The sequence below is a fragment of the Mesocricetus auratus genome, unplaced genomic scaffold (genome assembly GCF_017639785.1).
Source record: "Mesocricetus auratus isolate SY011 unplaced genomic scaffold, BCM_Maur_2.0 Super-Scaffold_100010, whole genome shotgun sequence".
NCBI lineage: Eukaryota > Metazoa > Chordata > Mammalia > Rodentia > Cricetidae > Mesocricetus > Mesocricetus auratus.
Genome location: NW_024429194.1, coordinates 41,232,083 through 41,248,162, shown reverse-complemented (window position 1 = coordinate 41,248,162; position 16,080 = coordinate 41,232,083). Strand labels below are relative to the sequence as shown.

The following is a 16,080-nucleotide window of genomic DNA, read 5'->3' as shown; positions in this document are numbered from 1 at the left end:
TGGCATAGTTTGGAGTCTGGTCTACTAAATGTCTACACGCTAAAGAGTTGGTACACAGGCTGGCATTAATAGAGGGTGGTAGATCCTTTAACAGTAAAATACAGAGTTATAGCACTATAGAGGGATCCTTGAGCCATAAGTGGTATGACCTTAAGAAGGGTGCTCCCTGGTTCCTTATGAGCTGGCTGCTTTGTTCCACCAAATACTCTTGTCATGGTGTGCTTTACTATCTGCCTTGAGATAAAATGAATGGGACCAACTGAAAGTGAACTTCTAAAACTGAAAGCCAAAAGAAATGTATCTGAATTCAAAGCTGATCATTCAGGTATTTTTCTTATACTGGCTAAAAGATGACAAATATTTCATTCATTCAATGTTAGTTGAAGTTCATAATATGTGTCTTACTGGTCCAAGTGTTCAAAGTAAAACCCAAACCACAATTTAACAAGATAAACGAAAAAAACGCTACTCTTTTGAAGCTTTAAAGTCTAAAACAGATACTGTATAAAAACTCTAACAAAATAAATCATGATTGTTATCTGATATTCAAAACTACCCATGAAATAATTGATTGTTCCCATGCATTATCTTTGAGCAGTAGTAACTGAATGCAGAGCTTCACACATGCTAGGCAAGTGTTCTACAACTAAGCCACATCTATTTTAATTTTATGTATGTCTGTATGTGTATCTTGAGTGGGTTTGTGAACACATGAATACAGGTCCCTGTGAAATCTGGAAGAGAGTCCCTGAAGCTAGAATTACAGGATGCTATGAGCCATTTGGCATAGGCTGGGAACCAACTTCAGGTCCTTGTCAAGAGCAGTTTGCACTCTTAACCACTGAATCATCTCCTTAGCCTGTTTGTTTTTAAGACAAGGTTTCATTTATAACTCCTAGGCTGGCTTTAGCCTAGCAATCCTCTTGACTGAGCCTCCCAAATCCTGGGGTTATAGGCATGAGCTACCATGCCTGCCTAGCTCCAAATGACATTTTTAGCAATAAAAATTTCTTTAGAACATTTTTCAGTGTTTAAAATTATGTATTCATTTAAATGATTATGATGGTGAGGTGGTTTAAAATAAATGGTCTCCATGGGAAGGTGTAGCTTTGTCAGAATAGGCATGGCCTTGTTGGAAGTGTGTCTCTGTGGAGGTGGCTTTGAGGTCTCTTATATGCTCAAGTCATGTGCAGTGACACAGACAACTTCCTGTTGCCTGCACATCAAGATATAAAACTCCTCCAGCACCATGTTTGCCTGCATTCTGCCATGTCCCTTCATGATGATAATGGACTAGAACTCTGAAACTATACGCCACCCCATCAAATGTTTTCCTTTATTAAGAGTTGCCATGGTCATGGTATCTCTTCACAGCAATAGAAACCCTAACCTAGACAGATGGCATCAGTTATTCCTCAACTGGACACTCTATCACAAGAACAGAACCCAGATCTGGTTTTATTCCCGATTATATACCCAGTGCACAATCCAATAACTGGATAGTATCACCATTCAGATATGTATAAAGTACATGTGACTTTTTGTATTACTGTGTGTGTGGTGGGTTGAGTGTAATTGACCCTCATAATCTCATAAAGAATGGCGCCACGAAGAAGTGTGGCTTTGGTGGAGTGAATAGAGCCTTATTGGAGAAAGTGTGTCACTGTGAGGAGGAATGAGCTTTTAAGTTTGCTATGCTCAGAAAACTGCCCAGTGTCTCAATTGACTTCCTGTTGCCTGCAAGATGTAGGATTCTCAGCTCCTCTAGCACCATGTCTGCCTGCATGCTGCCATGCTCCCCACCATGATGATAATGGACTGAACTTCTGCACTGTAAGCAGCCACCTAAATTAGATGTTTTTCTTTTATAAGAGTTGCCATGGTCATGGTATCTCTTCACAGCAATAAAAACCCTAAATAGTGTGTGCGTGTGTGTGTGTGTGTGTGTGTGTGTGTGTGTGTGTGTGTGTGTGTGTATCCAGTAATACAGTCATGGTAATAAGAATAATTTAGATAAGCAAAATGATACAGAAAATGCATTTGGCCTGAAACCACAATGTTCATTCATCATTTTATGACTCAACTTATAACTGACTTTCATCATTAAACCTCCAAACCAGGATTCTTGTGAATGCGACTATCATAGTTGCCATACAACCAGCAAGTCTCACTTTCTAAGTGAAGCATGAATGCAAGAATGACACTACATAAAAACTGAAGCAAAATCAGTGGAAAAAACATTTTCATGATAGAACCAGGGAAAAATGACTGCACATAAATAAAACTGTAGAAATATTTTAAAACAAGCTTTCAGCTGGGTGGAGGTAGCACACACCTTTATTTCCAGCACTTGGAAGGCAGAGGCAGGTGGAGCTCTGTGTGTTTGAGGCCAGCCTGGTCTACAGAACGAGGTCAAGGACAGGTTCCGTACCTACAGAATACTGTCTCAAAAAACAAAATAATAAACAATAAATAAATAAAACAAGCTTTCAGAATAATCAATTAGAAATAAAAATATTTTTATTTATCACTTAACTTATATTAACTAATGTAATTTAAGAATGAAATAGCTATTAATATTAATGCTTAATATGATTTTATCAAGATATACATTATCATTTTTGCTATATTAGGAAGTACTTAAAATAATATGATTAATATAAAAATTAATGTAAAATTATGATGATATGTGCCAATCTTCTGTGCCCAACTATAGGGTCTTTTTTTTTAAGTTACAGTAAACTAGAGATCAAGGGAAAAAATGTACAAAATGGAAGTCATAGTAATAAGGCAATAGCTAATATCACTAGTATGATTTTTAGAAGCATTAAAATTCCTAGAAATTGTACTTCCTCATGGAAAGATTTTATAATTACATTAATCCCATGAACTTACTCAAGCTTAAAACTGTACCCATGATCTACTGATTGTACTATTGTAGTCCATAATGGAGAAGAAAAATGGCTGTAACAGATATAGATCAACAAAATTAAAATAAAATAGGCCAAATTTAGAAGCCAAACACTTCAAGTAATACCTACCTCCTTGAAATGCCATTAGCCAGACATTTGTGACTACAGGATTTAGAGGAGAGGGGTGATGAAGTTGGAGACAAGTTGAGAGGGGCAATCAAACTGTTAATGATCTCAGTCAACTGTGCACTCTACAAAAGAACAGTTAACACTTTAGTACAGTCAAGCATCATTAAGATTCTGAATTTCTCTCCTGAGTAATTATATGCTATATTGTATTTATTGATTTGCATATAGTAAAATGAAGCCTGTTTGTCCATAGTGTTTGCTTCTTTGAAATGTGTTCCTAGTTGCCTACTTTCTCCAACAAGACCCCACCTTATAACTTCTAACAAATTGTATATCTATCATGGGGTTGATCTAGTCTGAACCTTCATTATTCAATCAACTCTCAGGGACTGGGTCTATTAGCTAGAGACTAATGCTGAACAACATAAGTGATTTTTGGAGGATATGTAATATCTAACCCTATCAAAGAGTTTAAGAAACAAAATCTAAAGTTATTCATGAAAAAGACACTCTAAGCTTACCTGTTTTTCTATGTTTCGAAGAAGTAGCGTAGGGCTACTTGGTGACATCTCAAAATCATGCTCAGGCAAAGGCTCTTCACCCCTTTGGGGAACCTGAGAATTCACTGAAGTGCTTAATGACACTGCTTGGTTTGAAAACTGTATTTGTTTTTTCAAAATGTCTTTTGGAAGCGGACATTCTTCTAAGATCACTATCCCCTACGGGGTAAAAAACAGTAAAAGGGATCACATCTTAATGCCCTCATGGAAACATGTAAAATTGAAAATATAGTTTGTCTCTCTTAAAAACTGACTGATTGGGGCTGGAGAGATGACTTAGCAGTTACGAGCATGCATTGCTCTTGCAGAGAAACTAAGTTTGGATCCCAGCACCTAGGTCAGTCAGTCTACAACCACCTACAACTCCAGCTCCAGGGGATCCAACATACTTTTCTGACCTATGAGAACATGCACACAGGAATGCCCGTGCATGTGCAAGCACACGCACACGCACACACACACACACACACACACACACACACAGGAAAATGTCTCCATATGTCTGTGCCATAATTAAAGAGAAGAAAAAAAGGGGGGGCGGGGTAGCCTTGACCCAAACAGAAAAGGGAAAACAGAGCTTGGAAATCTGCCAAAAAGTTGATGGGTCACCTGAAAATTACACAGAAACAAATAATAGACTGAAAAGAAGAAAGAAAAGCCAACACAGTTTCGCCTACTCACCTGCAGAGGAAAAGGAAAAACGGGTCATATCAAAAAATAGAACTGGGGGTTGACTACACAGAAATATGCAAATGACCAAACAGATTTCCCCAAAACTAGGAGAAATATCCAAACCAGAGTGAACAAAGAAATACACAAAACCAAAAGCCTACTATAACAACTACAAAAAAATGGTAACTACTAAATTAAAACATACTAAAAAGGAAAATTCCACATACAGATCTATAAAGTTTACCAGCAAAAGTGATCAATGACCTCAAAGAGGACTCAAATAGGTAAATAAAATAAGGAAATTAATCTATGACCCCCCCAGAGAAAAGAGAAACATACAGCAGAAACACAGAAGACAAATACAGCACGGTTATTGAATTTTTTGAGAAAAAAGGTTGGAAATAAAAGTAAATACAAGAGAATTATAAAAGCTAGCAATACTAAAACAATGGTTGTGATTTCACCTTTGTCTTCTATTATGTAAGAGATAAATATATTTAAAAGAATTATTAATTTGTTTGTGGCATAAAAGACATTAACATGGAATGTTGTTGTAAAGAAAGGAAGAGGATTTTATATGTTGTTGAAGTTGTACGGTTATAAATTCAAATTAGAATGCTAAAATTTTATAAAGTTAGACACAATCTCGATTAGTAACCATAAAGAAAATAATGATAGTATATACTCAAAGGAAAAACAGAAGAACTTTCAACATCAAAAATTAAGTAAATTCAGGCACAGTGCTACAAGTCTTTAACTCCAGTACTTGGGAAGCAGAAGTAGGAGAATATCTGTAAATTCAAGGTCAACCTGATCTACATATCAACTTCCTCACTAGCCAGCACTTTAGAGTGAAACCCTGCCCCAGAATAAAATGAACTACAAAATAAAATGAGCAAAAGGAGGAGTAATAAAAGAAATAAGTCACAAAAAGTCATACAACATAAAGAAAACAACCAGCAAGATGTCAAAGTTAAATTAATCCTTGTAATTAATTACTTTATTAATGAATTAAACCCTCCAATCAGGAGTCACAGAATAGCAGAAATGAATAAAAATGTACCATTGTAAACCTGTCTAGAAGACATACTAAATACAATGATATGATAAACTTAAATTGATAGAAAAATATACCACACAAAAAGCAACCAAAAGGGAACAGTGTGGCAATACTAATGTCAGTCAGTAGAGACATAATTTTAAGTTTTTATACAGCTAATAAATGCCCATCAAAATACATGAAGCAAAACACAATAAAAGTAAGAAATAGTTCCACAATAGTAACTCACAATCACAGATGTAAGTAAGCACAGGACATAACACAGTGAACTGAATAGATTTAACAGACATACGTAGACCTATCCAACAGCAGCATATAGATTCCTAATTATACATTGTGCATTTTCCCAAAGAGACCATATGTTAAGTCACATGTGAGTTAAAGCTCAAAATAAGAAGAAAAAAGTAGAAACATACTCTTCAATACAAATATGAGAAAAAGTAAAATTATCCCTCTTTTCCAATGATATATTCCAAAAATTCTATCAGAAAACTGCTAGAAACGATAAACAAACTCAGCAACATGGCAGGATACAGAATCAGCTTGCACAAATCAATAACTTTTCTACACACAAACAACAAACGTACAGAGAAGGAGATCATGGATACACTCCTATCAAAGAATATTTAGGAATAAACCAAGCCAAGAAGTGAGGGACCTTTAGAATGAAAACTTTAAACGTCTGAAAAAAGAGACAAAATTAGAAAATGGAAAAACACCATTGCTCATGGGTTGTTAGTATTAACATTGTGAAAGTGACAATTCTACAAAAATATATTTACAAATTCAGTACACTCCAAATCAAAATCCCCATCTCATTCTTTAGAGAAACAGAAAAAGGAAAGTATTCTACACTTCATATGGAACTACAGAAGAACCACAGACAGCCAAAACAATTCTGAACAAACAGAACAATGCTGAGGTGGTTAAAATTCCAGATTTTAAAATATATTAAGAGCTACAGTAATAAAAACAGTATATTGGCACAGAAACAGACATGCGGGCCAATGAAACAAAATCAGACCCAAACATGAGCACATCTAACTTCAGCCATTTAATAGCTTAGTAGGGGAAAGAAGATAAATTAAAAAGAAGGTGGGAAGAGGGAAAAGGGGATGGCATGATACAAGTGATTGATTTGTCTCTGTCCCCAAAGTGCTGTAATTATCAGTCCATACCACAAAACCTGGCTAAAAGAACCAACTCTGGTTTTTAGTTATCTTTCTCAAAGCTGGGATAGTAGCACATTTTTTTTTTTTTTGGTTTTATGAGACAGGGTTTCTCTGTATTGTTTTGGAGGCTGTCGGTCCAGCCCGGCCTCGAACTCACAGAGATCCATCTGCCTCTGCCTCCCGAGTGCTGGGATTAAAGCCGTGAGCCACCACCACCCAGTGGTAGCACATATCTTATAACTGAACATTCAGGAGACTGAAGCAGAAGGCTGGCTGAAGACAGGCTACATAGTCAGACCTTTTCTCAATAACAAAACAACCAACCAACCAAAGCTCCAAATCTTTGACTTTTTTCTATCCTCATTTGCATTTTCTTTTCCTCTGCTGGTTTTTGGGTCTGACTGCCCTTCTGATGGCTATTTGACATTTAAAGTTAGGTTATTACCAGAGACTTTAGTTTAAGTGTGCTTGTAGCAATGTAGTCTCCCCTTAGCACTACTTTCACTGTATTTCACGTTGTGTCGTGTTGAATTTTTATTTGATAAACAAAACCATATACCCAGTTTCCCCAGGGCCGAATTAGTTGAAAAGATTTTGCTTTCTCTATTGAATGGCTTTGATGTCATTCTCAAAATCATTTGACCATATGTGCAAGTATTTTATATTCTCTGTTCTTTGTTCTATTGGTCAATGTTTACATTTAGGCTATTACACTATTTTGATCACTCCTGTCACTATAGAACAAGGAACGTAAGTCTTCCAGTTTTGGGTATATGTAGTCAAGCCGAACTTGAACTCAAAGAAATCCACTTGCCTCCCTTCCCCATGTGCTGGGATTTTTTTGTTTGTCTGTTTTTTGTTTTTTGTTTTTTGAGACAGGGTTTCTCTGTAATGTTTTGGAGCCTATCCTGGAATTTGCTCTGTGTACCAGGCTGACCTCGAACTCCAGAGATCCACCTGCCTTTGCTTCCCGAGTGCTGGAATTAAAGGCACACATCACATTCCACTGAAAAGAGTGCCTTAAGAGATTTTTTTTTGCACTCTATTCATAGCATACTCACAACAGTCAAAACGTGGAACAACTTAAGTCTATCATTAGATCAATGGATAAACAAAATGTGATAAATATACAACTATTCAGCTTTTGAAAAGGAAAGAAACTCAAATTTATACTACAATATGCATAAAATAGAAGGTCAGTAGGCTATAAAATAAGCCAATCATAAAAATATAAGTACTACTATGTTTCCACATATATGAGATACTTGTAAACAGACATGGTTATTACGGTTAGGGAGAAGGAAAACTGGAGAGTCATTGTTTAATAGGTATAGAATTTTCAGTTTTAAAAGATGAAAAGTTATGGAAATGGATGCCTAGTATTTTTAAAGTACTTAATACTATGAAATTATACACACAAAAAATGGTAAAGATGGCAAATTATGATATATATATGTAACAATAATACAACTTTTGAAAAAAATGTATACTATTTTTATCAACTGGAACTCAGTTCTTAATTGTTAAAAACTATGATCAAATAACTTTAATATACATATATATATATAGGCTTTACAAAAGTAGCATCTATTTGAGAAATTAATGAATATCTTAAACTAGGTACTTTTATGAAACTTAATCAAATTATTTTGTGTGAAGAAATGAGAAATTACACAGGTTAACAACTTTAACAAAAATAAAACAACACTGTTAATACCTTGGAGGCACGAATATGCCTGTGAATATCTGTTAATTGCTGGATTTTGTATTCTAGTTCTGAAATCTGAGCTTGAAGCCAAGTCCATCGGCTGCCAACTTGCGCTCTGTCTACAAGCCACTTCCATTCAGTACTAGAGTTACTGTGAACAAAGCAAACACTGTTAGTCAAAGCACAAAGTCAGTCAGCTCTTCAAAGTGCTTATAACTTCCCTGACTACTTTTACGAAATCCCATTTCTTTTACAAACTATCTACGCTGCATCAGAGATGGCAGACTGACTTCTTATCAAAGAACATAATTTGATTTCTTACCTTGCTTATACCAGTACTTGGCTTTAGACAATATTATGAATCCAATAGTAGGTAGGTAATCTCTCTGTAATTTAATATGTTATTAATCCTAAGGGCTTGTATGGGGCTGAGCCAATAGGGAAAATGAAATAAAATTGATAATTCTAAGACTCTGTAAAATCTGTTCTGTAATGGAGGATACAAGGCCTGAACCAGCCATATTCTATAACCAGGCAAGGCTTGCAGTGGTAGGACTAGGACATCAACTCAGCCACAAAACCTTCCATCTACAATTTGCCCTGCCTGCAAGATGTGCTGGGTTAATGGTGGCTCAGAACTTAAAGAAGTGGCCAACCAATGGCTTGTTCAACTTGAGGTCCACACCACAAGCGAAGAGCCCACACCTGATACTGCCTGGAGGACCAGGACCAGAGACCTAGGATAGAACTAAACAGGACTGGCAAAAAAGGAAAAAAAAAAGATCAATTCGAGGATCCCTAATGATATTGTGCTATACTCATAGGATGGGTACCTAGCCCAATCATTATCAGAGAGGCTTCATCCAACAACTGATGGGAGCAAATGCAGAGACCCACAGCCAAGCCTTAGGTGCAGCTCTGGGAGATACCATGGAAGGGTGGGGGAGGAAGAGCTGTAGGAGCCAGAGGATTCTAGGACTCAGGAGAACACGGCTGACAGAATCAACTAAGCAGGGCTAATAGGGCCTCACAGAGACTGATGCACCAATCACAAAACTTGTGTGGGTCTGAGCTAGGCCCTCTGCACATGTTATGACTATGCAGCCTGGTGTTCCTGTGGGACTCCTAACTGTGGATGGGGGAGTGTCTCTGACTCTTGCCTTTCCCTGCTACTGCCTCGTCTAGCCTTGATACGAGGGTTCGTGCCTAGTCTTACTGTAATTTGCTATGCTGGGTTTAGTTGGTGTCCCTGGGAGGCCTGCTCTTTTCTGAAGGGAAACAAGAGGAGTGGATCTGGGGGGAAGGGGAGAGGAGGAGACAGTTTCAGAGGAGAGAAGGGAGGGAGGCTGCAGTTGGGATATAATGTATGAAAGAAGAATAAAAAAAAACAGAATTTTACATGTAAAAGTGGATGTCAAGTATTGGACAATCCATTTGAACTATACCAAAATTCACTTAATAAACTATAATGTACTTAACTATGTAACTTTTACTTGGTGCAATATAGTTATCATTATTGGCTACCTAATACTTAAAGGTACTGATAATAATTTATAAAAGTCTCTACTACATTTCCTTCTCTTTTGCTTTTCTTTCTTTCCTTTTTTCTAATATTATTTCACTAGATAGCCTTGGCTGTTCTGGAATGAGCTTTGTAAACCGCACAGAAATCTAACTGGCTCTGCCTCCCAAATGCTGGACCAAAGGCATGTACCACCACGAGCAGACTTGTATTTCAAATAATCATCTCAAATGCATGCTCTACAGTACACAGAACACAAGGGGTTTATAAGGAGCTCTACTGAATTGTGCATTTTGAAATACAGATTGAAGCCTAATAGTTTCTCTATCTTTTGGCTGGGGCAATCTTTGAATCTGTAGTTTTTTAGATTACAAATGAATTATCTCATGAAAATACTATGACTGCATCAACTAGGAAAATAAATAATTGCAATCACACATGGCATGGGAGGAGGAGGAAAGTGGGGAAGAAGGGAAGGAGAAGTGATGGAGGGGAAGCCAGAAGGGCAGGGAGGAAACATTAACAGACATAGACTTGGTATAAGGAAAAAATACCACCAAAAAGTGAAGGTGTAACTCAGAACTAATAACTATGCAACAGAAAAACATATGAACCTTAAAAAAAAGTACCTGAGATGTATTTATTATCAAAATCATAGAGTGTATCCCACAATGAACCATGATGATAATTACAGGTGATAATCACATATCAATATAGGTTCATCAGTAATAGCAACTGGAATAGATATTGATTTTCAGTAGATTTGTGGAGGGGGCAGAGAGTATACAGGAATTCTGATATTTACTCAGTATTGCTGTGAACCCAAAACTACTATAAAAGCTAACATTTAGAAAATGTACAATGAAGCTGGGCATTGGTGGCACACAGCTTTAAGCCCAGCACTTGGGAGACAGAGACAGACAGATCTCTCTGAGTTTGAGGCCAGCCTGGTCTTCAATGAGAGTTCCAGGACATTCTCCAAAAACCTACAGAGAAACCCTGTCTCAAAAACAAAACAAAAACAAGAAAATGTATAATGGAAACCAAAACAAAAAGGCCAGGTGTCGTAACATACGCCTTTAATATCAGCACTCAGGAGACAGAGGCAGGTTGATGTCTATGAGCTAAATAGAGAACAGCCTGGTCAATAGAGTGAATGTCAGTGCAGCCAGAGCTACATAGTAAGACCCTGTTTTGAAAAACATCAATAATAAACTTTATAATGCAATATTCATATCTCAACCAGAAAACATATTAAAGAAACAATTTTCTGTCATATAAAGTAATTATTGCAACTTTGCTACATAATAAGTATAAGATTTTATATAAGTATTTCTAAAAGGCTATTTTTAAAAGACTTTAATTGCCTGTACTATGAATGAAAATACTATATGTGTCTCTTGACATTACATTTCCAATTTACAGTCAATTTTATAATTTTAGAAATTTTGTAATTTTTTAAAAATCACATTTTTATAAATATGAAAAAAGTGAGAGTGCCTATTTAAAATTCACTTAATATTTAGGAGTACTAAATGTCAATCATGAAGTTTGGAGAGCAAGGCAATTTGCACAGGTGAGATTAATTTGATTCAGTGTAAAATGGAAGCTACTTAGTAATAACAAAATTTTTTCCCAAGCAATGTAGTTACTTTAGTGAAACATAAGAAACAAGATAGCTATAACTGACTGAGGTACAAAGTGTCTGCAAATGCCTCATGTGTTACCCCTATATTTTCTAACCTTCTTTGTACTTAGGTTGGTGCCATGTGATTACAGTTGATCTACAGGCTATGAGCAAAGGCATCATTTTATACTCCTGAGGACCTTCAACTACAATAGTGGAGACAGTACAGCTAGATAAAAGGGGGCAGCTCAAGACATAAGCCACAGTAGATGGCTAATGTGCACAAGCTCTGAGATTAGGGTCCTACCTTGTTACTAATAATATAGCCTATTCTGATGGAAGCGATCTGAAAATAGGTTGGACTGAGAAGCAGAGATGATAAATAAGATGTAAGTTCATTGAAAACCAGTGGAATTGGGGAAGTTCTTTATGGAAGAGACCATCAGGAACACAAAGATCTTACAAATTCTTTCATTACATTTTGCTTCCATAGAAATTTCCCTATTAACATTCAATTTTGACTTGGTTGTGAAATTGGTAACAAGTGATCAAATATAAAAGAAAAAAAACTTTTCATTTTTTCATATTGTACTTCTGGTAAAGTTACTGTCACTGAAGTTAGTGCCACAATACATTTTTATGTTTACAAATTCTATCAAATTACACTGACATTAAAATACTTGATTAAATTTAAATGAACGATATCATGCTGAAGCTTTGTGGTGTGTGGAATGAATGTTTTACAATGAATAATTTCTCCTACACTTTATTATGAATGGTTAAAAGACTGTTTGCTAGATGTGAAGCTAAAACATCTTTTTTTTTAAAAAAAGTTGTAAACATGAAACAGATAAATATATGGTTGACTTTTTTTAATGTTGCATTTAAAGTCAAGACATGGTTATAAACAATATAGCCAATGATATAACTATTGTGTAAACTTTTCAGACCATAGATGATATATGTACAATGAACCTGTACAATTTGAGGCATGTGTAATTACTATGTAAGTTTGGGCTGCTCAACTTCTAAGAATACTGGCTCCCTGGGTCTCAGAGGTGTGCCAAACTAACCACACCAGTTGGTGACCATTGACAATATTCCCATCTCTGATAAAAAGTAAGGCAAACACATCTATGCATGGACATCGTTCAGTTGAGAGAAACCAGTTAAGTTTTCCAAAGGGTAGTCAATGCCTTAAGTTTCCATCTTTACATGATTATAGTCAACACTTAATTTGCAGATGGAAATATTACAAGTTTAAGTACTTTTGGCTTCAATTTCCCTTGGTGTTGTTGTATCTTAAATTTTGGTTTATTTTGGGATGTTTGCCTGCATGTATACATGTACACCATGTACATGCTCAGTACCATAGGAAGTCAGAGAGAGATGGGAACACTAGAAGTGAACTTCCAGGAGTTAGGTACTGAGAAATAAGTCCAGGCCCTCTGCAAAAGCAGCAAGTGTTCTTAACCACCTTGATACTTGAACCTGCCATTTAGATTTTGGCTTTGAAGTATAGTTATTGAAGCTGAAGCAAGAGTTTTCCATTATTATATCTGATATTACCAAGACTTAAAGACATGATTTAATCTTTCCTTTAACACAAGATTTTATTAGCTCATTAATACAGCAAATTCATGATGACTAAAAATCAAGAGAGCGTATCTACTTTTAAGAAATGACTATGTGAAGAAAGGAAAGATTTGTCCGACAAAAATAAACTGGGTCAACTTTCTCAATTGGTATTTGCTCACCTAGAAAAATCTTATTCTTCCCTGGAATGGGGTTCTTTAGACCAGAGGTTACAAACTTTTTCTGTGAAGAGACAGACAGTAAATACTTTGGGCTTTGTGGGTCACAGAATCTCTGTAACTATTTAGCCCTACCTTTGAAATATGAGAGTCGATACAGGACATACCCATCATGGGGTGGCTGTGTTCCAATATAACTACTTTCAAAACAGGAACTAAACCACATTTGGTTCATGGGTCTGTTTGCCAACACCTGTTAAAGATTATTTTCTCATATGCATCTCCTGCTTCCCAGAGGGTTTTGAGGAGTTCCTTTAATAACATGCCTGTGCAAACACCATGTCCACAGGGCTATCTTATTGGTGTAATTCCTTTATCAAACTTACCTTATTAGAAAACTTCATTCCCAGTCTATACATAGTTAGATAGGCAAATGAGAGATGCCCTAAGGTGTGTATGTTTATGGAACAGTGGTCTGAGTGGGTTTTGTCTTGAGAAAGGGCCTATATAGTCCAGGCTGATATGTCGTCATTATTAAGTAGAGTTGAGTTTTGTCAAATTCCTTTTGGTATTAATTTTTATCTAAATTTTGAGTGTTAAATCATTTTCCTTACTCTCACAGTGTATATGGTCATGATAAAATATTGTGCCACATTCTGTTTGATATTTACTTTGGATGTTTTCTTGGCTAGAGTCAAAGAAGCTTATATTATTGTGTAGTGTCAGAATCAAACTAATACTGGCCTCTTAGAAAACTGGGAAGTAAATTTTTTCTCCTTTATCCTTTCAAGGAGTTTGTATAGAATTATGATTATTTGCACATTCATCTCAAAATATTTAATCAATGAAAATATCTAGGCCTGAGAAGGCTGTTAATTATCAACTGAATGTTTCTAAATGATAAAATGTCCATCATGTTTTCTATTTTAGTAATTTTTGATAATTTTTTGCAAAAGATAACCAAATAGACAGAATATATGCAGTTTCTTTTCCAATACCTAGCCATTTTTCTTTCCTTTTTGTGGGCTTTGAGAGAGAGTCATACCATATAGTTCAGGCTAATCTCAGATGTACAGCCACAACTGCCCTCAGGTTCATGATCCTCCAGTCTCAACATCCAGAATACTGGGATTATGAATATTCACTAACATTTTCAACATTTTGTTAACAGAACTCTGAGCCCTGAACAAAACAGATGGAGACTCTATTTCCCAGGCTGACATGATTCATTCAAGTCTAAGTATCAAAGTCTGACAATAACAGGGAAGCCAAAATACTGTGCATCTGCTGGACCTTGCCTATAAATCTAATTAGGTGGCTCTTTAAAAATAGTTGGGTGTGAAAATGAGATGTAGTGCTAGTGAATCAGTGCAAGCAACAAAATGCCCTTAGAGAGACAACAAAGCTAACAGATCCTCACCAAACACCAAGCATGCCTAATTACTGTTAAGTGAGAAGAAAAAAAATCCTATGTATGTAGAGGTTCCTCTCCTATGACAGCTTAGCATTTATCTTCCTTCAATAATACTTTATGCTATCAAGATCAGTTAACAAGTCCAAAAGTGTTCACTGCCCAACTTGCTGGCTCATGCCTCTAATTCTAGGACTTAGAGATTTGTAAGCAGGAGGATAGTGGATCCAAGGCCAGCATGGGCTACAAAGCAGTATTCTGCCCCCATAACCATAAAGATTAAAGAAATGAGGAAAGAAAAGTGAACCTTAGGAATTCTAATAATAAACACAATTAAAGAGTGAGGGTATTAAAGGGTTTTCAAATATAAATGGAAGAGTGGTACAACGTGAAACATTATTTAAGTTAGTCTAGAACCCTGGTAAAACTCAGTATAAATTGCCTAAAGTAAGCTTCTAGTATGACTTTAAAAGAGCTCACACATCACCCAGAAAATTTAGTTCTACCCTCCTCTCTCTTAAGATCTCTCAACACAAAGAAACAAAGAAGTTGGAGTATATATTTATGTACACTATTGTTACCACCCCTTTTCTCTTTAATTTTGTTTTGTTTTTCAAGACAGGGTTTCACTGTGTAGCCTTGGATATCCTGTAACTTACTCCATACACCTTGGCTGGCCTCAAACTTAGAGATCTGCCTGCCTCTGCCTCTTGAGTGCTGGAACTAAAGAAGGGTGCCACCACCACCCAGAGAATAGAAACTTTTGAAACTTAATGGTCTGTTAAGTACTCTTAACTGTCCTTATACAATTCTTATGTAATATGAAACATTGACAACTATGGACATAGAAAAACAAAAGCATTATGCATTTGTAAAGCAGACTGAAGCATACTTGCAAAGAACAAACCAAAAATTGAACAAGCATCCAGTGTGTGTGTGTGTGTGTGTGTGTGTGTGTGTGTGTGTGTGTATACATGCATGCACCCATACTTCTTCTGTTCAAGAAAGTAGATAATTATGTAGACTGAACACTACATAAAGGTCCAGCTGAAGGGACCGTGGGTAAGTCGGGCATTGGTGGCTCACACCTTTAATCCCAGCACTTGGGAGGCAGAGGCAGGCGGATCTCTTTCTGTGAGTCCGAGGCCAGCCTAGTCTACAAAGCAAGTTCCAGGACAACCTCCAGAGGAATACAGAGAAACTCTGTCTCAAAAAAAAAAATCAAAAAATAAAATCCAACAAAAAAGTTCTGAACTTCCGATTTAAAATGGCTCCTTGGAAACCTGTCTTTTGCTAAGGCACTCCATATGGAGACCTATTGGTAACACTACAACGGCTCTGAAAAGAGGTAAAAGAATACTAAAACTACCTAAGCAGCACCAAAATCATAACAAACAGAAGCCAAAATAAAACTAACTTTCTTACTTAAAAAAGGTGACTGCACCTTAACCAAAAGTAGAAGCATTTCTAAAACACATTTTTATATATATGTATATGTATATATGTATATATTCCCAAATAGCTAAACTTGTATTAAAAATACTTCAGTGCCA

At 36.2% G+C, this 16,080-nt stretch overlaps 1 protein-coding gene across 7 annotated transcripts in view; it reads right to left on the bottom strand.

The window, feature by feature from the left end:
* Kansl1l (KAT8 regulatory NSL complex subunit 1 like) overlaps positions 1 to 16,080 on the bottom strand; it is a 90,317-nt gene that overhangs the window by 44,340 nt on the left and 29,897 nt on the right. For all 7 annotated transcript variants that reach the window (XM_005070546.4, XM_021227408.2, XM_021227409.2 and 4 more), the window contains exons 3-5: positions 8,223 to 8,364; positions 3,563 to 3,760; positions 3,042 to 3,163 (exon numbers count right to left, since the gene is read on the bottom strand). In XM_005070546.4, coding sequence (XP_005070603.1) covers positions 3,042 to 3,163; positions 3,563 to 3,760; positions 8,223 to 8,364 — 462 coding nt within the window. The remainder of the gene's footprint in view (positions 1 to 3,041; positions 3,164 to 3,562; positions 3,761 to 8,222; positions 8,365 to 16,080) is intronic.